Consider the following 23,832-nt stretch of genomic DNA (forward strand, 5'->3'; position numbering starts at 1 on the left):
ATGGACTATCTGGCCTGCGTTAGAATTGCGCTCAGCAGAAGGACAGCGAGGGCAAGCCTAGAGGCTCCAAGTGATATAAATGAAACAGGAAACATGAAACAAAATGAAACAACAGCAACAGCGAGAAAAGCGTGAGAGGGAGAAGAAAGAGGCATGGCGCGGTCAAGGAGAGTGCGCCAGCGGGGCGGGCATGGGAGGTATCATACTTGCAACAGTTTGGAGCTTCAGCCTCAGCCTTGTAGCGCGGGTGCGGCAATGGCAAGGGCAGTTGACGTCGTCGGATGTCCTGAGGGCGGGCTTCGATGCCAGGTCCACGGCCGTCTGATAGTGAGGAGGTTGGGAATGGAAGGATATGTAGAAGGCAACGGAGAGAAGGGCCGTGCGAAGGCTAGCGTAGGTGAGGGGGTTATTGCGGCGAAGATCGTTATTGAGGCTAAGTCGATGTAGCCTAGTGCCGCGAACACCAAAAATTTGTATAACACCAGCATTTCCACACACAATCACGCAGAATAACACTAAAAGAAGGAATATTCACAGTTTTTACAGCTCTACGTTTATATAGAGCTTCCGTATATACCTTTGTAGTAAGCTGCGTAGCTGGGGGCAGGGGGTTGGTGATGAGCGAGGGGTTGATTTTCCTCGCTTAGCAGAGCGCTAACTACGCACGGAAGGTCTGTGCACTAGCCTCAATAACTACCCACGCTACCTCCGCCGCAATAAACCAAGGGCTAGGCGAATTTGTCGTGGCCACGCCAAACACTGCAAATGGCCCCAGCTCACCAAAGTCATCAACTTCAACGATAAATAACACAACCACCAGTAATTAGATACTTTCCAAACTCGAGCATGGGATAGAAAATCGCCCTGAAAGTCTACTACTTGATGCTAGAGAACTTCTATGCACTGGTTGTTGGATGAAACATTTCCAAACGTAGGTCATTATTTAGCGTGGCCACGACAAATTCGCTTAGCCCTTGACCCCATCACCTACGTTATATGTTCACCAAAGGGGCCGAGGTAGAAAGAGTGCTGCGCCGGGCGGCGAGACGGAAACTCATCATCATCGTCTGAAGGATCGGAATCAGGAGGGGCGCCTCTCACGCGTTACTTTGCGTGATGTTGGCGAGAATGCTCGTCGGCGGAGCAGTGAGGGCGTGAAGGCTTCGGCCGCCTGAACGCTTTCCACCGGTTCGGAGCGGTTCACAGGGTACGGACACACGCTTTGGCGGTCTCAGACGAGGTGAATGGTCGTGCAAGTTACCACGCTCGAGACTTCTCCCGGCCGTTCGTCCTGCAATCTGCTGTTCCTGTCGTTGTCTAGCAAGCCTTCGTCCGACCGATGATCCATCTATGTCGGAACTTGTTGTTCGAGTACAGTCTATCAGGATGGGCGAACCCGGTGGTGAGGCCTGTGAGACATTAAGTTGAAAGGAATCGGCTGGTACGTCTGAGCACAGTGACGATAGGGTAGGGAGGCTACAGCTTATTAGCATTACAAGGTCGGTCTTGACAGGGACGTTGGTGCTCAGGAGTATAAGAAAAGAGAGGCTGGCCTTCGGGGCGATTCGATAGAGTCGCTCCCAGAATCTGATGAGGCGACGAAGAGAGAGTGTATCTAGCTGGGTTGATAGGTCGAACTGCTAGGGCGACTTTTCTATTAGATGAGCGGAGACGAAGTGAAAGGCGACAATTTTGATTTAGGCGGGCTTGTTGACCGCGCGGCGGCTGTAGAAGGCTGGACAACAAGCTAAGAGGCGAGGGAGCGGGTCTTGATTTCGGGGTTTGTCCTGCAGCCTCAATTCATGTTGCGTCCTTGAGAGGCGCAGTAACCTGGCATGAACGTCGCTGGGGTTTCCGAACGATTGCTTGGTTGCTCGGGTTTGGTGCGCATTGAGGAAGCGAGAAAGAATTTCCACCATATGCTGCGCGGTACGGCAGAGTAGGCAAAGTAAAGCAAACGGTTAAAGGAGTGTACAAGGTTGATTGTAGGTGGGCAATCTCTGAGTAGACGGAAATCACCCCCGTACTAGACTAATTCTCTGACCAAATTTGCTCAGCAGCCTTTATCTGGGCCACAGCGATAATGTGGCTCTAGCACCATTCCTCAGCCTTGTTAGCCACCAGATTTCAACGTCTTATTAGAGCTTACCCACTCCCAGCACGGACCCGATATCTAGCGCAAAGAGACTTAATTATTAGGCGCTGGCTTTGCCTGTTGGTGCGTTCGAGGCCGCGTCTTTGCCTGCTTTTGACTTTGAGGCCTTGTTTTTGCAGTCGCCTTGGAGGAATTCTTATGTTAGTTTACTTGGGTTACTGTTTAGACAGTTATAACGAACCGCAGTTCTCATCGAGCCGGTATTCTCTAGAGAAAGCGTTAGCTGTGCGAAAATGCGCTGGGAATTTATTCTTACATGGCAACTACTTTTGCTGGGCATCTCTTATGTGTCTCATAGTATTTTGTGCACCATGCTCTCACTGTATATCGGAGATGAGAGCACTTGTAGTGAACCTGGGTATACTCACACATCTTTGGTGGTGTGTAAAGAGTTGAGTAATTTTAAATGCGAATTGTGGGCCAGCTCCCCTTCTTATTTGGATGGGAATCTTGGGTGTGGTACTTGTGTTACCCGTATCCATTATAAAAAGTAGGGGTGTTGGTGACGGAGCACGTATTCTTAGCCAGCTAGCCCACGGAGTATGGTACGGTTAGCTCGGCTACCTTGATATAGAACACGGTTCCTATACTTAGCCCACACAGTTCTACGGTACGGCTACGTAAGCCCCCACACACACAGAGTATATATACGGCGTACGTAGCCTAGATAGACGCTCATCCAATACATCACTTACCTCGTTCAATGCATTGTTTCACCTCCATCCTCAGTTGGAGTTCCATGCATTACTGAGGCGAGGTTGGCGTTGGCCCTCCCTCAGGGCCCCGGCTTGGGTGTAATCGGGTCGGCTTTCTGATGACCGACGTTGAAGCCTGCTTGATCTAGAGAGGATGTCGGAGACATTACGAAGAAGCTCGTTTTTCTTGAGTCCTACTCTGCCACTGAAATTAGTCGAGGGCATATGACTCAAGAAAAACGAGCTCCTTCGTAGGTGGGTCTGCGGGCGATGATGATGGGCGGTTAGGGACGTTGGCGGCGCCTCAGCTGGTCTTGATGCAGTAACGCTGCCATCGCTGGGGGTTTCTGAGCGTCTGCTTAGTTACGCGGTCTTGGTGCGGGTCAAGGGTTGAGCGACGCGGCGTGCGGTCGTACCTCCTAGGAGGACTGCAAGGTGAAATGGAATCGAGCGGGTTCAGACAGAACGCAGCCGTGGTATGGCTCAATCTGCAGCAGATGGAGGAAGAAGTTCAGGTAGCATATGTGCAAGCGCAGCTAGGCAGGTAAAGCAAAGCAAGAGAATATACCAGGTTGATTGCATAGGGCAATCTCTGAGAAGTGAGGCGGTGCTATGCCCCACTTAGCCACCTAACGCAATGCGCACCACACTCGCGAGAATGTCGCGATCTACACAACGTGACAACCTCTTCCTCTTCTATCACTCTCCGTCCACTCTCCGCTCCACTCTCCGCTCCGCTCTCCGTCCTACTCTCCGGACTCGTCGTCCCCTGGCTTCTTGGCCCCTTCACATCTGCAGACCCAGATCCAGCTGCACTAGTACTAGCACTAGCCTCACCCCCAGCCATCTCAATCTTCCTCGTCTTTCTAAGATACGGTTCCACAAAGCCAACACTCTCCCGATCCCTCTTCAGCCCCGTCTCTATAGCCGTCCTGGCGCTACTATTACTTGATAGACCACTTTCGGATACTGGCTACAGCGTCGGTAGCGGACGTGACTGCGGCAGGCTAGATCGTGATCTCGAGCCGCCAGATCGGCGGGGCGAGCGGGGCGCAGGCCCGCCGTCAGAGCGTTGGTGATGGAGATGAGCCAGATGCGGGTGCGGTTGATGGTGTGGTGGGTGCGGGTGATGGTGTTGTCCGGGTGCTGGGCTTTGCGTTTGCGGGATGTTGGCAGGTGAACGAGGGCGCGGGTACCGTTCCGGGTTGTGGAGTACCAGCGCTATGCCGAATTTGGGGACACCCTCTCGAGGGGCACCCAAAAGGGGCGTGGCAGTTTGTCCAACTTCACCTCTGTTCATCTCCGTCAGAGATGGCCAGCGCAAGCCAACCATGACGTATTGATTGCTACAGCGGGACTCTAATAAAATATTCAAGATACTTGGAGCAACTTGTTCGCCAGTTACAAACAGATGTCCTTCAGTTACAAACCCAAGTACAAGATTTGCATCGGCAGCTAGACCAACGCTCCGCGCCCGTCCAATACCAACCGACGCAGCCATCACCGACGCAGCCAGACCAACGCTCCGCACTCGTCCAGCCATCACCGACGCAGCCATCGTCCAAACTCTGGGTATTCCAGGTTGAAACTCCAGGCCAGGACGGCAAACCGTCCAGCAAATCATCCAGCAAATCACCTGAATTATCTACGTTATTAAGTCGGGTACCGAAGAGCGAAGACGAATGGTCTACTAAAAGAAAAAGTGTATGTCTTTGCAAGCTAGAAGAGCTCATCGACGCATTCCGCCTTCTTACGTGTCTATCACAATCAGGCTCTTTGCGCATTGGTGATAAACTAGAAAATGAAGCAAGCATTCTCGATGTCCTTCAACACTACTGTGTATCTGTAATCGGACTGCGAGAACGGAAAAACTTCGTGATACAGATATCCCGTTACAGTATGGTGCTATTATTTTGTCTTTTAATTATTGGCCTCAGGACTGGAACCAAGCTAGAGGTCGTGAATGGTCATTTCAAAAGGAATCTGGCTCTAATAGACATAGGGAGAGCTTTGATTCCAGTGACTGGAAAGACGATTGAGCTGCCAAGGAGGACGTATGCCTGCAATGGTCGGTGGAATGAAGTGCGAAACTGGCACCCTTCTTTTGGGATCATTCATGAGATAAGAGGTGGGCAAATTGTTAAGTAGTAATCACGCTCCTCTAGCAGAAATTGATACTTGCGCTTGACTACATGTGTATGCTATTGTAACACCTGTGTCCTTGCTGTGCGCTGCGTGAACCCTTTCGTGATGGGCTGTGCCTAGAGACTACGCTATAAGCCCCTGGCCTAGTCTACCCCTAAACTTGGGCTGCCGTATCGCTATCGACTTCGACCTACAACCCCGCTCTCACACATCGAGCATTCGTATATCGCAGAATGCAGCGTCTATCATACATTGGCAGCACTTCACACTTTTTCGGCGCTGGCGATGGTGTTGTGATAAAGTCGCCCATGAAGATTTGGGAAAGGAATGCCAATCGTCAAGTACTGGAGGCAAAAAACGCCGAAGCCATTGGTATTGAACGACAAATTCTAGAAAGACTGGGCCCCCATCCCAGAATTGTTCCGTTTGTGTTCCCCTTGGATCGCCCTGTCGTTGAAGCGTGCTGATCGCATTAACAGGTACCTGGGAGCGTATGGCAGCTCCTCCACCAAGCTCAGCGAAGCCAGCAATGGGACTCTGCAGGCGTATTTGGAGGAGCATAATTTAACAATTGGGGAGTCTCTTCGCTACGCATGGTGCATAGAGTTAGCCGAAGGCTTTGCGTATATATACTCGAAGGGCGTGATACATTCAGACACGAGACTCGATAACGTCCTAGTGAATGCCAAGCTAGGTCTCTGGCTCTGCGACTTTGGTGGGTCGACGTGCGACGCGCTGGAATTGAATGGCGGACACTTTCCGGACGACCCGTTCTTTGACCCACGACTGGGTTTCGTCTCGACACAAGCAACCGATATCTTTAGCCTAGGGACTCTGTTGTTTATTATTCTCGCTGGCCACCTTCCCTTCGGAACCGGCCTCAAGGGGGAGCCGTTTGCTAACTGGAGTTCCTATGAGGAACATGTGTACAAACGTTTCGAGGCAGGAGAATTTCCGGATGTGGCTGGGTTGATGGGCGGGAACGTAATTTGGAGATGCTGGCACCACAAGGAGGACTTTGGATTCAAAACGGCGGCAGATGTGGTCTTGGCCCTAAAATCTCAACTGCTAGTGGCGCATGTAGAGCGCCGGAGCGCTGCGGGCGGAGCGTGCAGGAAGATAATTGCTAGCTAAACGAGGCCCGACCCGTTCCGAAATTTATGGAGACTTTGCATGATCAACCCTTGTTCGCCTCGTGAAGGGATTCGAGGCCTCGCTCCTAGGAGGTACTCGTCGCTTGCTTCGAGCCCTGTCGAACACAGGGCCTAAAACTGGGCTCCAACAAGCTGCTCAGTCTAGTAGCCCCCAGCATCTTTTTTGACGTCCCGCGATGGAACATGCTCAGGGCCAACGGCAGTGCTTACTATGTCACTTGAGTATCCAGTCCGATGAGCTTGTTCTTGCTGGTATGAGTCTTTCCAGATGTCTTACCCAATTACTTACCGCATTAGCCTTCGGCGGTGACGTGCGCACGCAGCAGCATATATTTCGCGCGTGCAAAGACTTCCTATGTCAAAAATATCCATGCTTCCGCTGCATGACCGGTCCGCCCGTAGTTTTCATCCATCGGGACTGCTTCTGTTATCTCCGCCATTTCCACTCAGAAACGGCAATACAGCTACGAGACATCCTAGCGTCATGGCCACGAGCTCCCCATACATCCTCGTTATCATCAAAACGCGATCGCGCAAGGGAAAAAGAATCGTTCGTCTCTTATTTCGGCTATTTGATAGATACTGTAGGGTCATCACAGTCAACCGTCTTGAATCCAGAGGCCAAAGTCATGAGATTGCTTGTATCGATAGCCAAACTTCCGCAAGAACTTCGCTCGAACATCGCGAAATTGTCGTGGCCATGTGCACTGCAGCAGCCGTCTGTAATTGTCGCGGAAGCGACGAAACCAGTAGAGAGATTCTTGAAAGGGAATAAAAGCAACAACCTGGACTACTTGAAGTACACAGGGGAGCATGTTGCAATTCAACGTCTCACCTTCTTCGGTAGATCCTACGTCGCCGGTCTAGATATTGATGGCCAGCAACCGTGCCGTCAAGGCATCCTTCAGCCCATTGCCATCACACGGGATGAGGTGGGGATCATAGACATCAATTTCTGTGGCGACTTTGAAAGATTGCGACGTGGCTACTGGTATAGAATTTTACGACCTAAAGCTGAATGCATCGATCTCCGCATACATTCCGAGGTAGAAACCCTCATCTTTGTTCGCCTAACTCGCTAACGACGCTAGTATGTTGTCACAAATATCAGCTTGGCCCACGACGATATAGAGACAGATTGGGACATTTTTTGGGACCGTCCTCTTTCAACTCCACCCAGTATACCTACCTGGTACACAATCGAGAAGGGCTCATGTCCCCCGAAATTCATGAGATACGTGGAACTGGACAACGATACTCGGGGGATTACCATTGCCTGTGAGGACAGAGGCATTGTGAGCATTCATGCCCAAAGTCCTAACCAAACTATTGAAATATACGAAGGAATAGAAGAGAAGGCCTCAGGTGTTGTGTGGGTTTATTTTCCTCTTGCTAAGAAAGAGACTATTGTAGCTGGGTGGATACGTGAAGTTAACACTTCTCTAAATGATCGGCGCCCTGCTCTAATCGTAAGTCAATCCGATCCCCTCTGTGGCAGTAATATTGATGTATAGAATAGTTGAGCACCTCCTTGCAGAGAACCTGTACCTTTGGTCCATACGTTCCTCAAGAAAGGCTGGATTGGTATCGGTTTCAGTCACTCAGCAATCAATCTGCTCATCCAGTCGCAGGTTTCTGCTATAACGATATGGGCATGGCATGCTCGACACAGTTCAGACTTGGCCTCACTTATGACCTACAAAGGGCGAACAACAGCTTGCCCTCCCAGCCATCTTTCGGGGGTATGCACAATCTTCCCGACTCCCCAATACCGCAGTGGTTCCACTCTTCTGCATCGCTTGACGGAGTCGGTCAGATTCGCTTGTGCATGGATAAGCAAAAACCGCACGTTCCCTGTATCGGAGTTTTGCTAATTTACGCCGACCACGAAGAATCGCTTGGGCAATGGAGATATGATCGAGACATAGAGGACATAGTGCTCTCGGGACCGATATATTTGTTTTCTGGCAAGGCCGCAGCCGGCCCTTATGTGAGGGTAGTAGGCAATATAGAGCAAGAAGAGGAAGGCTGGCGCGAGATCACCCGGAATGACCGGATTGTATGGTGGTTTACCTCTGAATGTTCGCGAGTAGACATCAGAACTGCAAAATAGTCTTGTAGCGTTCTTATCTTGCATTAATCCTACGACGATACTTGTGCTCCAGTGGTAATTGTCACATAGCCCGAGTTGCACGTTACAAGATGTGCGCCGTGTCCTGGTCAACGCGCAGCGCGGTTGCGTTCGCATCTAGAATGGAGACGCACAAAACTTGTGCTACTACTTCACGTTGCCTTTGTAGAATACCGCAAAGCACTAAGAGAAGGATTGCACGTGTGCGTCATGTGATTCTCTTACAGGGGCTCTCAGATCTTGTCCGGCGTTCTAATTGCTCGTGAATGTACTACAGAAAGTTATGTAGCATTAGCACCAGCAGCCGCACATAGAGTCCCGAACCACGCCATGACCATTCTCACATCTCCACAATCTCAACGATTCCCTAAACTCGAAATGATTCAAAAAAAGTGATGTTTGCATTCAGCCTATCTAGCTACCACTGCCAACCCTATCAATGCTAGACCATGCCTTTCTGGAACCATGCCGAGTAACCTCATAGTCCACCCCCTCAGAGACTCTCTCAGGCATGTCCAGCCCCACGGAAAAGAAAGTCTATCAACAATCGAACCCCATTTTTGTCGACCACGTACCTGATAGTCGGATATCCATCCAGCCTCGCAAAACCTACTCACTGCTCGCCAGTCCCACACCTCCCTCAATCAAACAACGTCTAATCCTGCATCCTTCAGCGCCTGCTCAGAAACCTTTTGGCCAGCAACCTCAGTCATAGGCCCCTCACACTGCGTCTTCCAGGGAGCGATACTAGAACCACTGTTAGGGGCACCACCGCTGGGGGCAGCACCACCTACAGGTCCCTCATCACCCCCCTGGTCCCTGATTGATCCATCATCGCGTATCAAACACCCGTGTTCTAGCTCTGCCAGCCTATCCAACTCCGAGGGATACTTGGCACCGCTTCCAGAGGCCTCCGCAGGAGGGAAATATTTCACGATCTCGGGGATGTCCGGATTGCGGTAGTTCTCAGGGTTCCGGGCGACCTCCTCGAAGAAGTCGAGGACGGATTTGAACACGCGCGGGAACACACATTCGGGGTGGTCGGCGGGAGCGTCGTCAACGCCGGGACCGCCAGAGAATGTGGGGCAGATAGGGTTAGAGTAGGAGGAGAAGGGGGTATTGGCGTTGTACCTGGGAGTAGGGTCGACGAATGGGATTCCTTCGGTAGACGCGGCGAAAGGATTGTCCTCGGACGCGGGCACGGGGGGCAAATATTTGCCAGTGTCCTCCGTGATGGGGCCCAGGGGTAAAGGTGTGCCGGTGGATGTGGTGGGTCCTTCGGTGGACGCGGTGGCTGGTCCTTTGCTTTTACTGGATGAGGGCGTAGGCGCCTTCGGGCGCTCGACGAGTTCTTCTTTGCGCTCGTCAGAGGGAAGCTGAGGCTGGGTGCCTGTCGTGGGTCTGGCGTTCTCGTCACCCACAGAAGGATCGTCTGTTGAAGGTTTGATCAGTATGGTAGTAATATGAGAAGCTGGCATTCCAGTCCTTGACTTACCGATGAGAGAGAACAAAGGCTCTTTGGATGGCTCACCGGCGGCTCTTATGGTGTTACTGGAGGAAGGCGAAGGCGAATCAAGGACGCCAAGGGAATGAGGATCGATTTCTGCATGGTCGATCAATACTTTGGGAGCATAGAAGGCTGGAGCCGAATTCCTTGACTTACCTGTGGGAGAGCTCAGCAATGCGTTCGTTGACCCGGGCTTCGTTGGATCAGCCTCCTCGCCGTAGGAAGCTGTAGCATCCTTTTTCTTTGGAGAAAGCGCGGATACTATCTTCTTCGGTTTCAAGATGTCCAACTTGTCCTGCACCTTGTCCTGCACGGAAGAGGCAATCTTTCGCAACTTCCCCAGCTTCTTTGGCTCCGTCTCCGGCTCTGCTATCACTTCAAGCCAGGAGATCTTATGATTTTGTGGCCAGATCATAGCTGCCCCACTAAGCTTCTTCTGCCTTGAATCCGGCTCTGTCTGAACCCAGGCGCCATCGACCTGGATTGGCTTCGCCACTGGCATACCGGCAGGCTCGTCATACTCAGGCTTGACCCAAGCACGAGTACGATGGCGAAGGAAAGATGCGAGGTGTGGGTTCGTGATCACATCGGCTGCAGTATCAGGCTGAATGCACGCCATTGCTTTGATCTGAGATGGGAAGGGGGCTGAGTGGGTCCTATTTGGGAACAACGTGGTGGCGACATTCTCTAGAACACAATCAGCATCTTTAACATGTATTTGAGCAAGACGCTGCTAGAGGATGTGCTATGGTGTGCTTCGAGATGATGCAAAGGAGAGAGGGCTTGTTGTGAGAATTCTCCTGCAAGCCTTGCTTCAAGGTGCTCCGCGCTGCAGAACGCGACAGTAATTTTGTGGGTATGAATAGGAAAAAGGACTTACCATTGCGGTTCATGAGCATCAAGAGGTCTTTTGCCCCGGATTCAATACCAACAACGTACAGCTCAGCGTCAGGATGAACATATTCTTTGCGGCCGATGATGTGCTTGAAGACATACATGATATGGTCTCGTGGGGTCTCGTTGCCTGGCACCTTGTTCGCGTCCGCAATAGAGATATCTCCATGGATACGCGTTTTTTGCTGTAAAGCTTGCCAAGAGGTTATGGTCATGGCCTCGTTCCGCTTGTAGGAGAAATACTGCTGTCCAGTGTTCAGGACAATGATGCCAGGTGGTCCTCCATCATGCACATCGCCCGGCTGTGCCAAAAGTTGAGCAGCCTTGTTTGTGTGTTCTGGCAACACGTCGGCCGAACCTTGAGCGCCGGCAGGGCGTTTCTTCGAAACTTCGGTTTCGTTCAATGACTTGGCAGCAACTTCCTTCTCTTCACCTGGAGCCTGAACATTGGAACCGAAATCGGTGTCCGGAGGCAGATTGGACGGGTGGGCGTCAAGAGGAACACCGTCTGTGGAACGCTTCACCATTTCCTTGACAAGTTTGGCCACCGAGCCACCATCGAGGCCTTCCGAGCGATGCAACAGTCGGTATGCCAGAATACCCAAGTCCTGTCTGCTATCATTGACAATAACGATGACTCGCTTTCGGGTCTTGAGGATGTCGGCTTCAGTAGCCAGTATGGGGAGATGTGGTTGGTATTCGGACGACGGAGGAGGCTCTTTGGAGAACCCTGGGAGGTAGTAGCGGTAGATACCCAGGGCCTCAAGGCGGGAGTAGATCTCAGCGCGAGTGACAACTTCAGGCAGTGCTGGTTAGCTTGTGGTCAAAAAACAGCTATTGGCTGTACAGAGCTTACTGTGCATGGCTTCCCGATGTACCTCGTTGTGACGAGGGTCGGTGGTGTGATAGAAGTTGAAGTTCAGTCTGGGGTCTTCGATTAGCTTGATGAAGCCCTCGTCAGTGACGAAGTATCCCAATTCCTTGAGATTGGCGGGATACACAGGGTCTGGCTCAACGCCTCCTTCCCTAAGGCGAAACATTGTCAGCACGTCGCCTCTCAGATCGAGAGGAAAGAGAGGGCAGGATAACAACACAGGTCTGAAGCTGAAGCACTGTTGACAGCGAGAAGAAGCTGCACACAGACGCGGCTCTGAGTTGTGATCGAGCGAAGTTGTTGGTGGTGGTGGTGGTAGTGTTGTGTTGTGTTGGGATGGTTTGTTGTGGAGGAGAGGAGGAGCGAGAGCCGCGAAGTCGAGGTCCAAGTTGGCGGTGAGGGCGCGACTCCTTCACCTGGATTGACGCTGCTTGCGCTGGCCCAGCGAGAGAAGCAGTCGGGAAAGATGGTGCAATTGCTCCCCGTCCAATTTCTTGTAAGTCTTTCGAAGCGCGATAAACGGCGTCATAAGTGTTCGCCGACTAATGATGTGCGAGTGAGAGCCTTGGAAATTTAGAATACACAAGAAGTCGGAAGTTTAACAGGAGGATAAGGTCGAAATCCAAGGATAGGATCTACAGGCCTGATAATTCACCAGGGGTGTCCAGTATCGTTGGTGACCTAACGAAGTGAGTGCGGTCTAGGACCTCAGAAACGGAAGGCTGCAGGAAAAGTAATAGCCTGCTTGGCAAACTTGGTGGGAGTTCACCTATGGGCGCCGAGGCGATAAATCGCAATCCCGCAAAGCAAGGAGTCACGATAGATGTAGCAATTGCCTGGTGTTCTTACAGTTCATATTTACAGCTCGAGCAATGAACGCCTAGCTATGCAGTGCATCCCCAGAATCATATAGGTTCATAGCACTTAGGCCATAACCTTCAGTGTCGCATTTCTACATCTACCAGCTCGCTTTCCTCACACCAGGTATGTTTCCAGAGAGCGCGTTGAGACGGAATTGAAACTGAACGTTCCTTTGTTAGCCATGGTCGAAATGGAGAGGCCGGTTCCCGGTGTATGGCAGGAGAGCCAGAAGCGTACCCGTCCCATCCTAAAATCGCTCATGATACCCCTTCCCTTTCCTCCCATTATACATCGGTTCTTAACCTGAGTGAACCTCGTGTAGCAGTGCATTTGTGATAGCTGGAGTTGGGCTTGCGCGCGGACTCGTTGAGGGAGAGTTGTGTTGTGGATGATGTATCGGAGGGCTTGTCTATTACAAAGAAGGCGATGAGCAAGGTGTAGGAATGCGCATCGAGTACTATGCCCACTGTAGGGGATGAAGGCATGAAGCATCGTAAGATGGGGCTTACCGTTCGGGCTCGAATTGCGCAAACACCTTGCGCTTGTTGTGATCTCGGAGATTCCGTACATTAACGAAGCAGCCAATGTCCAGCCTCTTCGCGCGGAATTGAGACATGATGGAGGTTTGCGGGGGGTCGACCGGATGAGATGCGAAAGTGCTGGGCTCTTTCGAGGTTGAAGGCTTTCGCGGAATTTGCCGAGGCCGACTTTCTTTGAAACTCGTGATTTCGACGTCCAACGTTATCAGTTCAAAACATCGCAAATCAACTCACAGAGACACACTATCTTTTCGAGTCTGCAAGCTCGCCAGGAAGCTGTCCAAATCTCTTGCCCAAAGCCGAAAGAACAAGCGCTCAACCCTCGGTCTGGGAAACCAACATTACTGCTTACGGGTCACTAGCAGATCATGACTTACCTGCAATAAATCATTCTACAAGAATCTCCAGAAACAGTAATCTGAAAGTACAGACTGGAGCAGGGCCCTCTCAACTTATACCATTCCAACCGCTGTATATTACACATCGTCTCAAGAAGTCCAGCAAAATGACTACAATTTTCTCTCCCACTGACGTACAGGACCTAGTCCGCCTGTTCCAGCCGACAGCAGTCCTCAATAGCAGTGAACATGACGGCCGAACCCCTCCAATGTCACTATTGCCCTCTCAGTCTGGTAAGGGCTTCTTAGTCTTCACTAAGGTTGTACAAGAGCTGGAACGAAAGCTCACGGAAGGTTAGTAGAACTGCATCCTTTGTCTTCTACTGGCCATAAGTTTTTGCCTACTTTTTAGCACGTACCCATGGTGCTTCAAAAAAGTTTCAGACCCCGTCAGGTATCGTCCCATTGAGCCCGAGCTCCTACTCTTAAGAGCAACAAACTCGCAAGCACGGCCGTTGAGGTGGCTAGCGAAGTCACCAGGGGCTTAGACTGATGAATCTGCTTGCGTGTCGGGGGAAGACTATATATGGACTCATGACGAGGAAATGTCGATTAAGCCGAAGCAATAACTGATCTTGACAGAAACCAAACGGATCGATGTCTCTACCATCTCCCAAGAGTTGGACGTCAGCGATGTGATAGTGCTACGAATCCTGAAAGAATCGCCTTCTCAAGCTCTATTCTCTCGAGATAAGCGTCACATTCTCCCGGATAGCGAAGTACGGAGGATGAGACAGCAACTACTGGACTCTACGAGCCGAAGACTCGTAATCAAGTCGGCCCTCTCACACGATAAAGACCTATCGCCTGAAGGCATTGATGCGTTAGTCGCCGGGGCAGGCGGAGGTCTGCTGCAACTAGAAAACCCTCAATCAGGAAGTGTACACCTGACAGCCGTCACGTATCAGAGCTCGGTGGACAATGAGATCCACACCGCGCTCCAAACTAGTCAAACTGAAGCCAAGTATACAAAAACACTCATCCTTGCTGAAGTCTTCGTACTAACATGGTGCAGGTCTACTAGACTACTCTCCGAGCACTTCATTGGCACTCCACCGTTGTGGTATATCTTTCAGAGAGCAGAACATATGTCCACGGGAGATATAAACCTTCGCGGGAGAGTTGAGATGACTGAATCTGCCGTGGCCTACCAGCCAGAAACGTATCTCGTCAGTATGCAAGACCATACTCTCGAGCAACTTCGCGCGGGCGCCATATCTCATAGTAGTATGGAGCAGTTCGTAGAATTGCTACCTGAGTTGTACAATGACGTATCAAGCGTTCGGACATACTTCCAGACAGTTCTGGGCGATTTCGGATCGTTCGAATCCAAATACGCAATCTCCCAGACATGGCTGGAAGCAAATCGCAATAATGAAGTGCAAAAGCTGGTCGTCGATGGATACTCATATGTGGCGGTATGTCTATTATATGCTTTCAGAAACTGCACTATATTTGCTAACGGTAGTGAAGTCCTCCATCAAAGAGAATTTCCCTAAAGAGCTTCAAGCGGGCATTCTAGCGACCGAGACAGAGGGAGTAATCTCATTGATTGGAGAACCTCCGAATGCCACGAAAGTAACTGCGGTCAAGCAGTACCTAATTCGAGATGACTACCTGCAGGAACTCACCGAGTGCATCCTCAACGCATCTCGGGAGCAAGCAAAGACTCAATGGGCGCGACTTGAACAAGATGCCGGGCAAGAGTGCTCGCTAGTAGACTCGGGTATCTTCGAAGAGTTCTCAAAAGGTGCGAAGACCCAGGACGACGTCACAGTTCTGAAAGCCGTGTTTGAGAAGAACGAAGCACAGGCCAAGGCGGTTTTTGCGGAGCAAATTGCGACTCTAGAATCAGAGAATGAGACAGAGTTCGCACTTTTCTGGTCAGACAGAGTCCTTGCACGCCTTCACGTCTACAGAACCAGCGCGGATGCGATCGTAGACCCCAAGCTTAGAGGCCAACTACTGGAACTCTTACAGACCCACCTTGTCAAAGAGCTAATCCCAGAGTCACTCACTCGAGCTCAAACCAGGGGCCTAATCCGGAGCAAGAAGACGAAGAAGAACACGTCAAAGTTCACTACAGCAGTCAGATCTGCATCAAACCTACCCGCCATCTCATCTTCTCTAGACAAATTCGCGAAGAAACAAGGCATCGACGGCCCGACCCCAGAAGTTCTTGCAGAAAAGAAGTCAAGCCAGCTGAAAGAGCTGATCCGCGGCATGAAGAAAGACGCAGACGGACCTCGCCTCTTCCTGACGCTCGTGGTGGTGCTGCTGGCCAATCGACAGGCAGGCATCGTGTATGTGACTGGTAAGTTTGCGCCGAAGCTCATGAAGCTGCTGAAGGAGTCGATGAGTGGCGAGGAATACGAGCAGCTGGATAAGTGGAAGGATGCGGTAAAGGCGGGGAGCTTGACAGCTGAAGATAAGGCGCAGATGAGAGCGTTGGCGGCAGAGTAACGGGGAGCTGAGATTGATTGTGTGCCGGAGGGCCGGAGGGGAGCGCCCTCATGTGTATTCCGGCGTCGTGATGGGTGTGAGTTGATGCACCCCAATTCCAATAACTTAACAGCTCCAGATTTTCAATTATGCTGCTACCGGGAGTGGTCCCATGTGGGCTAGACTGGTGACTGCATGGTGATGAGGAATGATCGTATCCGAGTAATACTGTCACCATATGTGATATTTCCGACCACGTGAGGTAAGAATTTGGAGGACAATAGATGCCGATTCTATGTAGGAATCTAGCCAGCCTATATACTTGTAGGAGAGCCCCGTGCAGGCCTAACATACACTAGATATACTGTAACAAGCGCGCTTACAGTAGATCTATACATCACGTGCCAATACATCACGTGCACGGCAGGCCGAACATCAACCGAACATCGAGAATTCCACACATATTCTGAGGAAGTGGATTTTCACGAGGGACTTTGAAAAGTTCATTACAGCGACCTTCTATCAGTACAAAGGAGTTGACATGCGGTTGCGCGTACTGCTAGATATGGTGGTGTATTGCATACGACTTATCAAGGTGTTTGTGAGAATGGCTAGGTCGTCCCCCGTTGCGGGGCGTTTAAGGTTCTCCAGATTCTCCCTCACCACCCATCATCATAACCGCGACCTCAGAAGATATTTCCACCAATTCCAGCTCACTCTGTACCGGCCAACTTGCACGGCTATCATTAATCGAACGATCAGGCCAGATTCAATCCATATATCCGAGCATACCGGCCACAGCAAGTGGGCGACAGCCCGACTCTCCGCAACGTCCCGCAGAGCCTGGAAGCTTGGCGCGAGCACGCCATCAGCAGCCAACGGCGGCTGAACGCAGCGAACCCGCCAGACTGCACCGGGCGTAGGTCGGAGGCGTAGCCGATGGAGTGGCTAACGACAAGAGGATACGGTAGCAGGTGGCAAGGCTGGGAATGATATCGTCATGGCTTCGAAAAGCGTCGAAGAGCTGCATCGGTGAGCGTGGCAGAGTGGCCGAAGAGGCTCATGAAATGCCCGAGCCCCCCGCAAGCCCGGCAGCGCCTCATCACGCAAGGCACGAGGAAACGTCACAGCGATGCTCAGGCACCACCAGATTCCCTGGCGGGCGGCGCCTTAGTCAGGTGTATCCACGCCCTCTGATTGGCTGCAGGCGGAGCATTTCGTTGTTCGGGCACGCTGGGGCTCATGGCGCTAAAATTGCGTGCTCGAGAAAAACTATGGTGCCTTCCACCGTGATTTCAAAGGCCCCGATGGCGGCCGTCAATATATACGACCTGTCCTCTTCTTACACGACACTCTCCTCCTCACACCACCCACATCTGCATCCCACGAAAAAGCCCCAATCCAGCGCTTTACGAGAAAAAAACCAGAGTCTGCACGCTTCTGGCTACCGTCGAGCACGTGCCCTCGCCAAACCCTACTATTGTCTTCGCTTCTTCGACAACATGACGTCCACTGTCTACGATGAGCCGTACGAGGAGGATGTGAAGACGAGGAACGTCGAGTCGGGATACGCCAGCGGTGCTTCCGAAGACGATTCATTGCCCGAGGTCTCCTTCAGCAAGCAACACCTCAAGTTCCTCAACTCGCAGCTGCAGAGGGCTGAGCCTGAAGGTATGTTGCCATTGCCTCACCCCACTATGTGCGGGGTATATGCTGACCTGGTATAGCTATTCTCCAATGGTGCATCATGACCCTGCCGAGTCTATACCAGACCACGGCGTTTGGTCTTACTGGTCTGGTCGCCCTAGACATGCTGTCCAAGATCACCACTCCCATCAAGCCCAATGTTGATCTCATCTTCCTCGACACTCTCCACCACTTCGACGAGACGCTTTCCCTGGTTGAACGCGTCCGAAAGAACTACCCCCGCTTCACCCTCCACGTCTACAAGCCGGAGGGCGTCGAAACCGCCGATGAGTTCGCCTCCAAGCACGGCCAGACTCTCTGGACGAAGAACGAAGAGCTCTACGACTACGTCGCCAAGGTCGAGCCCGCTCAACGCGCCTACTCCGAACTCCAAGTCAAAGCCGTGCTCACCGGCCGTCGTCGTAGCCAAGGCGGCAAGCGCGGCGACCTCGACATCATCGAAGTCGACGAGGCGGGCCTGATCAAGATCAACCCCCTCGCCAACTGGTCCTTCAAGCAGGTGCAGGAGTACATCCACGCCAACAACGTGCCGTACAACGACCTGCTTGACCGCGGCTACAAGAGCATCGGCGACTGGCACTCTACTCAGCCCATTGCGGAGGGCGAGGACGAGCGAGCGGGTCGCTGGAAGGGTCGCACCAAGACGGAGTGCGGGATCCACAATCCCAAGTCGAAGTACGCCCAGTTTCTGAGGCAGCAGGAGGTCAAGCGCCAAGAAGAGGAGTTGGCGCTGGGGCTGCAGATATCTGTGGCGTGAGGAGGTGATTCGATTGGGTTGTTCTCTCTATTGCTTTGTCAGTCCAAGCATCTTAGCATTGGCGTTTTTGTCTTTTTGAGCGTTTTGCATGGCTCCATGATCATTGGAGGTGGGGACCAGCGGCATCTCTCTTTCTGAGTACTACCAAAATGGGAAGCCGGAAAAGAAGGATAGAAAAAGCCGACGCAGGCAGCTAGAGTAAGACCTGTAAATGAAACAAAATTTCTAACTCTGAAGCATGAAGCTGGACGTGAAATGAAATGAAGCTCCGGGGACGTCCCACGTATACGGGACGTCTGTTGATTTCCTGCTGGTGTCACACTCCACGATCCCGCGCCATCGATCACGCAATCAGTGCCGCGAATTTGCGGGCCTGCCGCAGGACCAACGAGACCAGACTTTTTTTTTCTTCTTGACGGCAAATCCATGGGGCTGGCTTGGGTAAGCTGGGCCTGACATCCCACTCCGGTCATCCGCCGATGCGGGTAAAATATTTCGTGGAGTCCTCTCTTTCTTAACATTCACCGCTTACCTGCCTCCCAAAGCGCACCCCGACAATCGAATCTCGTCCAAACGGGCCTTCATACGCGGTTTTCTCGAAACGGACAAGGATCCTCGGTGGATGACGTGCGCGGCAGACGAACGCCTCTAGCCACCGCTGACTAGGACGCGAATTGATTGCCCGCGAGTTCTCGAGAGACTTCATACAAAGCCATTGAGGCCCCAAAACAGCATATCCTCATTCCAAACCTCACCTCTCTCTCCTCCTACACCCAAACTCCCGAAATCTCTTGAACGATGGCCAACCCACCCCATGGTATGTGCCCCGCTACCCCTCCATTTTGCAACGCAGACTGATTTTTGGGTGAAGGCGGTGTTCTCAAGGACCTGATTGCGCGCGATGCGCCGAGACGAAAGGAGCTCTATGAGGAGGCGGAAAAGCTGCCGGCGATTGTCTTGACGGAGCGGCAGTTGTGCGATTTGGAGTTGATTCTGAATGGGGGGTTCAGTCCGCTAGAAGGTGAGTTTCCCAGAGGTGGTGGAGCCAGGGTGAGAGCTGTGCATGGGTGGTGAAAAAGCAAACAACAATGGCGAGGTGCCACGACACGAGGCTATGGACATCAACGAGGTGACAAGAGGACAATGGGCAAGATGCTAACGGAATACCGCAGGCTTCATGAGCGAGAAAGACTATGATGGGTAAGTTGGCTGTGTGTCCCTGTTTTCGAGCAATTGCTAACTTTCTCACAGTGTTGTCGCAGAAAACCGTCTCGCGGACGGCAACCTCTTCAGCATCCCCATCTGCCTCGACCTCTCCCAAGAAACCATCAACGAGACCGGCGTCAAGCCCGGCGCCCGCGTCGCCCTCCGTGATTTCCGTGACGACCGCAACCTCGCCATCATAACCGTCGAGGACGTCTACAAGCCTGACAAAGCCAAGGAGGCCAAGGAGGTCTTTGGCGGCGATGAGGAGCACCCAGCTGTCAAGTACCTGAATGAGACGGTGAAGGAGTTCTATGTCGGCGGCAAGATCGATGCGATTGACCGGCTGATGCACTACGACTATGTTGCGTTGCGATGTGCGTATACCCCCCTTCTCTCAACCACAACCACATATACTGACGATGATACCCAGACTCCCCCGCCGAACTCCGCCTCCACTTCGACAAACTCGGCTGGTCGCGTGTAGTCGCTTTCCAGACCCGCAACCCCATGCACCGCGCTCATCGCGAACTGACCGTCCGCGCCGCCCGCGCCCGCCAGGCAAACGTCCTCATCCACCCCGTCGTCGGCCTCACCAAGCCCGGCGACATCGACCACTTCACCCGCGTGCGCGTCTACCAAGCCCTGCTCCCCCGCTACCCGAACGGCATGGCCGTGCTGGGTCTCCTACCCCTCGCCATGCGCATGGGCGGACCGCGAGAAGCGCTCTGGCACGCCATCATCCGCAAGAACCACGGCGCTACCCACTTCATTGTGGGCCGCGACCACGCTGGACCGGGGAAGAACAGCAAGGGCGTGGATTTCTACGGGCCGTACGACGCGCAGCACATTGTGGAGAAGTACCGGGATGAGCTGGGGATCGAGGTCGTGCCGTTCCAGCAGATGACGTATCTGCCGGATAGCGATGAATATAAGCCCAAGGATGAGGTGGCGCAGGGGGTTAGGACGCTGGATATCAGCGGGACGGGTATGTTCATCTCCTCTCTTACCCCTTTTCTTCCTCTTCCAAACTTTCATACTCAAACCCTCACTCCCAAACCATCACTCACTCACACTCCTCCACAGAACTCCGCAAACGCCTCCGCACCGGCGCCGAAATCCCCGAGTGGTTCTCCTACCCCGAAGTCGTGCGCGTACTCCGCGAATCCCACCCGCCGCGCTCCTCGCAAGGCTTCACCGTCTTTCTCACCGGCTACCAAAACAGCGGCAAAGACGCCATCGCGCGCGCTCTCAACGTGACGCTCAACCAGCAAGGCGGCCGCTCCGTGTCGCTGCTCCTCGGCGACACGGTGCGCCACGAGCTCTCCTCGGAGCTGGGCTTCTCGCGCTCCGACCGCGACAAGAACATCGGCCGCATCGCCTTCGTGGCCTCGGAGCTCACCAAAGCGGGCGCGGCCGTCATCGCGGCGCCCATCGCGCCGTTCGAGCAGCCGCGGCGCCAGGCGCGCGAGCTCGTCGAGAAGTATGGCAGCTTCTTCCTCGTGCATGTGGCGACGCCGCTGGCGTACTGCGAGGCGACGGATAGGCGGGGGATTTATGCGCGCGCGAGGCGCGGCGAGATCAAGGGGTTTACGGGCGTGGATGATCCGTATGAGGAGCCGCAGAGGGCGGATTTGGTGGTGGATGCGCAGACGACGAATGTGCGGACCATTGTGCATCAGATTGTGCTGTTGCTCGAGGCGGAGGGGTTGTTGGGGCAGATATAGGGGGTTTGGAAATGAGGGGTTAGGAGAAGGGGGGAAGGGGAGTGAGGGGATGAAAGGCACGGTATGGGATGCGGTCGATTGCCGAGGATGCCTTTGATTCCCTTCGATTTAAGCACTGAATAGATGGATAGATGGATGGATGAATGGGCTTTCTCCTCCACCTTTTTCGGATTATCAAAAATTAGAGCTCCCCGATAGACATTACACACCGTTTCCGAAACCATGAAATGACAACTTTGCTCCAAAACTATCTTCACAACGCGCGTAACTAAAAAAAACTCCGCAATGGCCATTTTAGTTCGTTAGTAACCCGAGCCCAATGCTTCCCCGAAGCATAGCAAAAGTGGTGGCCCACGTACTCTAGAGACTCGGCAATAAAAGGTGGGACGTTCTGAGAACCAGACTAGTTAGCCCGTTTTAGAGTTCCAACCAGCCGACAGAACTTCCCCGCCGCAGATCTTGGACGTTGTGGAGCGAGCAAGGCCAGCAGTGCCAAGCGGGCGGCGGCATCTTGCATGGAAATGTGGCGCGTGGGGTAGGGGAGGGCGCTGATGTGCGGCAAGGGGCGTCCCAAGGTTATCTGCTGCCGAGGATTGCGTGACGAGGATAATTACTGCTTTGGGAATTGGGGAGAGGGGGTTCGCGTGGGCGGTGAGTTAAGCAGTTGATGTTTGAAAAAGCTCTTGGAGGGGTGGGTGGTGTTTTGAACGTCTTAGTTGGGGCGTCTGCATATATTGGGCTCTTTCATTGATGTATCTGGGGTTTCTTCTCGCACGCACAGCTTGAGTTGCTGTCCTAGATGCTCGAGTGGCGAGAACGCGACAAGAGGCAGCGCAGCGATACCACCCTATCTAAACCCACCACCACGCGTCCCGCTATTGTACTTCCCTCAGCGAGTCTCAGGCTCCACCACCACCACCACCACCAGCCCCCTTCACAATCGCCCCAATCTGCCTCCACCGCTGCACCAGCATCTCTTTCTGCTCCAACCCCCCTATCCCCAGCCCCTCCACCTCCTCCGCCGCCTGCATAACAACTCTCTGATACGCCTCCAGCAGCGTCCGCAGCTGCGCATCGATAAGCGCCTGGTCGCCCGCGCCGTCGTCCGCCCCGCTCACGAAGGCCACGTAGCGCCGCGGCGGCAGGTGCAGCAGGCGCAGCGCGGCTTGGGTGCGGTGGCAGGCGCCGGCGGGGGAGAGGGTGTAGGTGCCGTAGAAGCCGTCCTCTTTGAGGGTTGAGATGGCGGAGGCGGGGAGGGAGGGGAGGAGGAGGGCGTCGAGGGTGGTGGTGTCGGCGGCGTTGGGGGAGAGGATGAAGCCGTCTGGGAGGGGTTAGTGGGGCGTTTGGGGGGGTGGGGGTGGAAGGGGGTGGGGGGGATGGGAAGGATGGGGACAAATACGAACATTCGACGAGCAGGAAGTCGTTCGTGTGAGCGCCGTAGGAGACGTAAATCTCTTCTCCTGCTTCTGTTGTGAGAGATGGGGGTGGTTAGCGAGGGTTTAAATCTGCGGTTAGGGGATTGGGGACGTTACTGTAGTCCCGATTCGTAGTGACGGTGTACCCTTTCGAGTCGTATTTGGGTTCACACTGCTCTTGTTAGCATTCAACCCCCATCAAACGTTCAGACGGCAAGCATCAACAAGTAAGTTTGAGAGAGGTCAAGCTTACTCCCTGGTCCGCATGATTGAAGTAGTCGAGAAACGGACACATAGCATAGCAGTCATCTGCCGTAAGACTCTGCCGCTTTCTTGGTAATCGAGCTGCGGGCACGTTGGGGTAGTCCCAGTAGAAGCAACGCGTGTTGACGATGAGCCAAGCATAAGTGAAGAAGCTGAACGTGGTGGAAGGCAGGAGGGGCTGGGCGGCGCGCCAGTCTTTGGCTAGTTTGGCTTTTTGGGCAGAGAGGAGGTCTGTGGGGGTTTAGAACGATGAGAACCGCGAAGCTCGATTTTGGACGAGAGGTGAAGAAAAAGATCACAATGGAGTAGTATAGAAGAAAGAAAGCACAAACCTTTCGCGGGCCCTGGGAGCAACTCCTGTAACTTCTCCCCCCAATTCAGGGGCATGATACTCTTGAAGTCTTCCTCGCTCGGCCAACATTCTTGCCACAGCCTATGCCCTGACTCCTTCTCTTCATACTCTTTTACCAAGAACGCAGCTAGTCTCGCGTGAATCGAGAGGTTACTCGGGAACTTGTGCTTTCGCACCGCGGCAGAGTCGATGGATATTAGAGTCTTGGCGGGCACGAGGACGAGTCTTTCTCCTTTCTTGAAGATTTAGTTTGGGCGTGGCTTATGAGGGATGGTAAGGGAAAGAAGTGGGATACAGACTTTAAGGTCCCGCGCAGCTACTATACCCATGCCGCGTCCGACGAATTTCGCGGGCGCGACACCGTTCATGAGGATGCCTTGCGAGGAGGCCCATTTTACAAAGGTGTCGTGGATTTCACCAGGGGGTAGAGCGGCGGCCATGATTGCGTTGAAGCTTGATTCATGGGGTTGAAGGAGGAACAAGGTCGGAGGTGCGTATTTTGAGAAAGGCTGGATGTGATTGAGTCATACCCGCGATGGATCCATGGATGGTGTTTTTGAGCCCTAAATGCCTGAGGCAGAAACAATGAAGTTTATCGATTTCTACCCGCTG

At 53.0% G+C, this 23,832-nt stretch overlaps 12 protein-coding genes across 12 annotated transcripts; 7 read left to right on the forward strand and 5 right to left on the reverse strand.

The window, feature by feature from the left end:
• Window positions 1-877: 877 nt before the first annotated feature.
• BDZ99DRAFT_179273 (uncharacterized protein) lies at window positions 878-1,595 on the reverse strand. The gene has a single exon (XM_033713039.1). It carries the CDS (start codon window positions 1,491-1,493, stop codon window positions 1,098-1,100), a length of 396 nt encoding a protein of 131 aa, XP_033569988.1. The 5' UTR covers window positions 1,494-1,595; the 3' UTR covers window positions 878-1,097.
• Window positions 1,596-2,325: 730 nt separating this feature from the next.
• On the reverse strand, window positions 2,326-2,527 carry BDZ99DRAFT_400605 (uncharacterized protein; the record flags this gene model as incomplete). Its single annotated transcript, XM_033716177.1, has 2 exons — window positions 2,326-2,362; window positions 2,412-2,527. 2 exons carry the CDS (start codon window positions 2,525-2,527, stop codon window positions 2,326-2,328), a joined length of 153 nt encoding a protein of 50 aa, XP_033569989.1.
• Window positions 2,528-3,290: 763 nt separating this feature from the next.
• On the forward strand, window positions 3,291-4,436 carry BDZ99DRAFT_482551 (uncharacterized protein; the record flags this gene model as incomplete). Its single annotated transcript, XM_033722496.1, has 4 exons — window positions 3,291-3,394; window positions 3,476-3,830; window positions 3,862-4,026; window positions 4,227-4,436. The coding sequence occupies 4 exons, from the start codon at window positions 3,291-3,293 to the stop codon at window positions 4,434-4,436; spliced, it is 834 nt and encodes a 277-aa protein (XP_033569990.1).
• Window positions 4,437-4,611: 175 nt separating this feature from the next.
• On the forward strand, window positions 4,612-5,098 carry BDZ99DRAFT_179267 (uncharacterized protein). Its single transcript, XM_033713038.1, has one exon. The coding sequence runs from the start codon at window positions 4,750-4,752 to the stop codon at window positions 4,996-4,998; it is 249 nt and encodes an 82-aa protein (XP_033569991.1). The 5' UTR covers window positions 4,612-4,749; the 3' UTR covers window positions 4,999-5,098.
• On the forward strand, window positions 5,014-6,170 carry BDZ99DRAFT_454310 (kinase-like protein). The gene is made up of 2 exons (XM_033718374.1): window positions 5,014-5,419; window positions 5,475-6,170. Exons 1-2 carry the CDS (start codon window positions 5,229-5,231, stop codon window positions 6,127-6,129), a joined length of 846 nt encoding a protein of 281 aa, XP_033569992.1. The 5' UTR covers window positions 5,014-5,228; the 3' UTR covers window positions 6,130-6,170.
• Window positions 6,171-8,660: 2,490 nt separating this feature from the next.
• On the reverse strand, window positions 8,661-11,937 carry BDZ99DRAFT_454313 (uncharacterized protein). The gene is made up of 6 exons (XM_033718375.1): window positions 11,538-11,937; window positions 11,187-11,477; window positions 10,668-11,018; window positions 9,944-10,474; window positions 9,776-9,883; window positions 8,661-9,712 (listed from the first exon to the last, which is right to left on the reverse strand). The coding sequence occupies exons 1-6, from the start codon at window positions 11,719-11,721 to the stop codon at window positions 8,925-8,927; spliced, it is 2,253 nt and encodes a 750-aa protein (XP_033569993.1). The 5' UTR covers window positions 11,722-11,937; the 3' UTR covers window positions 8,661-8,924.
• Window positions 11,938-12,315: 378 nt separating this feature from the next.
• BDZ99DRAFT_454317 (glucocorticoid receptor-like (DNA-binding domain)) lies at window positions 12,316-13,032 on the reverse strand (the record flags this gene model as incomplete). Its single annotated transcript, XM_033718376.1, has 3 exons — window positions 12,316-12,576; window positions 12,654-12,825; window positions 12,926-13,032. 3 exons carry the CDS (start codon window positions 13,030-13,032, stop codon window positions 12,514-12,516), a joined length of 342 nt encoding a protein of 113 aa, XP_033569994.1. The 3' UTR covers window positions 12,316-12,513.
• Window positions 13,033-13,460: 428 nt separating this feature from the next.
• On the forward strand, window positions 13,461-16,149 carry BDZ99DRAFT_576574 (uncharacterized protein; the record flags this gene model as incomplete). Its single annotated transcript, XM_033728593.1, has 4 exons — window positions 13,461-13,647; window positions 13,936-14,317; window positions 14,369-14,771; window positions 14,827-16,149. 4 exons carry the CDS (start codon window positions 13,461-13,463, stop codon window positions 15,814-15,816), a joined length of 1,962 nt encoding a protein of 653 aa, XP_033569995.1. The 3' UTR covers window positions 15,817-16,149.
• A 422-nt stretch (window positions 16,150-16,571) lies between these two features.
• Window positions 16,572-17,910, forward strand: BDZ99DRAFT_179518 (uncharacterized protein). The gene has a single exon (XM_033713040.1). The coding sequence runs from the start codon at window positions 16,785-16,787 to the stop codon at window positions 17,520-17,522; it is 738 nt and encodes a 245-aa protein (XP_033569996.1). The 5' UTR covers window positions 16,572-16,784; the 3' UTR covers window positions 17,523-17,910.
• On the forward strand, window positions 17,097-18,496 carry BDZ99DRAFT_468658 (phosphoadenosine phosphosulfate reductase). Its single transcript, XM_033721307.1, has one exon. It carries the CDS (start codon window positions 17,543-17,545, stop codon window positions 18,257-18,259), a length of 717 nt encoding a protein of 238 aa, XP_033569997.1. The 5' UTR covers window positions 17,097-17,542; the 3' UTR covers window positions 18,260-18,496.
• A 300-nt stretch (window positions 18,497-18,796) lies between these two features.
• On the forward strand, window positions 18,797-21,431 carry BDZ99DRAFT_454324 (sulfate adenylyltransferase). Its single transcript, XM_033718377.1, has 6 exons — window positions 18,797-19,076; window positions 19,131-19,280; window positions 19,432-19,459; window positions 19,511-19,839; window positions 19,896-20,450; window positions 20,549-21,431. The coding sequence occupies exons 1-6, from the start codon at window positions 19,058-19,060 to the stop codon at window positions 21,187-21,189; spliced, it is 1,722 nt and encodes a 573-aa protein (XP_033569998.1). The 5' UTR covers window positions 18,797-19,057; the 3' UTR covers window positions 21,190-21,431.
• Window positions 21,432-21,907: 476 nt separating this feature from the next.
• BDZ99DRAFT_454327 (SET domain-containing protein) lies at window positions 21,908-23,660 on the reverse strand (the record flags this gene model as incomplete). Its single annotated transcript, XM_033718378.1, has 6 exons — window positions 21,908-22,510; window positions 22,593-22,655; window positions 22,722-22,776; window positions 22,858-23,099; window positions 23,201-23,456; window positions 23,520-23,660. The coding sequence occupies 6 exons, from the start codon at window positions 23,658-23,660 to the stop codon at window positions 22,089-22,091; spliced, it is 1,179 nt and encodes a 392-aa protein (XP_033569999.1). The 3' UTR covers window positions 21,908-22,088.
• Window positions 23,661-23,832: the final 172 nt, after the last annotated feature.

Source organism: Mytilinidion resinicola (assembly GCF_010093595.1).
Source record: "Mytilinidion resinicola strain CBS 304.34 unplaced genomic scaffold BDZ99scaffold_29, whole genome shotgun sequence".
NCBI classification, from domain to species: Eukaryota; Fungi; Ascomycota; class Dothideomycetes; order Mytilinidiales; family Mytilinidiaceae; genus Mytilinidion; species Mytilinidion resinicola.

What these genes read in the sequence shown, in the direction of transcription:
- BDZ99DRAFT_179267 (XM_033713038.1), top strand. Translation starts at nt 4,750, where the DNA reads ATGGTGCTATTATTTTGTCTTTTAATTATTGGCCTCAGGACTGGAACC.
- BDZ99DRAFT_454310 (XM_033718374.1), top strand. Translation starts at nt 5,229, where the DNA reads ATGCAGCGTCTATCATACATTGGCAGCACTTCACACTTTTTCGGCGCT. An exon ending in CCCCATCCCAGAATTGTTCC is followed by an intron (nt 5,420 to 5,474) that starts GTTTGTGTTCCC and finishes TCGCATTAACAG; the next exon opens with GTACCTGGGAGCGTATGGCA.
- BDZ99DRAFT_468658 (XM_033721307.1), top strand. Translation starts at nt 17,543, where the DNA reads ATGACCCTGCCGAGTCTATACCAGACCACGGCGTTTGGTCTTACTGGT.
- BDZ99DRAFT_454313 (XM_033718375.1), bottom strand. Translation starts at nt 11,721, where the DNA reads ATGTTTCGCCTTAGGGAAGGAGGCGTTGAGCCAGACCCTGTGTATCCC. An exon ending in ATTGCTGAGCTCTCCCACAG is followed by an intron (nt 9,884 to 9,943) that starts GTAAGTCAAGGA and finishes TCGACCATGCAG; the next exon opens with AAATCGATCCTCATTCCCTT. An exon ending in GCCTTTGTTCTCTCTCATCG is followed by an intron (nt 9,713 to 9,775) that starts GTAAGTCAAGGA and finishes AACCTTCAACAG; the next exon opens with ACGATCCTTCTGTGGGTGAC.
- BDZ99DRAFT_179518 (XM_033713040.1), top strand. Translation starts at nt 16,785, where the DNA reads ATGATATCGTCATGGCTTCGAAAAGCGTCGAAGAGCTGCATCGGTGAG.
- BDZ99DRAFT_179273 (XM_033713039.1), bottom strand. Translation starts at nt 1,493, where the DNA reads ATGCTAATAAGCTGTAGCCTCCCTACCCTATCGTCACTGTGCTCAGAC.
- BDZ99DRAFT_454324 (XM_033718377.1), top strand. An exon ending in CGACTATGTTGCGTTGCGAT is followed by an intron (nt 19,840 to 19,895) that starts GTGCGTATACCC and finishes GATGATACCCAG; the next exon opens with ACTCCCCCGCCGAACTCCGC. An exon ending in GCTGGATATCAGCGGGACGG is followed by an intron (nt 20,451 to 20,548) that starts GTATGTTCATCT and finishes ACTCCTCCACAG; the next exon opens with AACTCCGCAAACGCCTCCGC.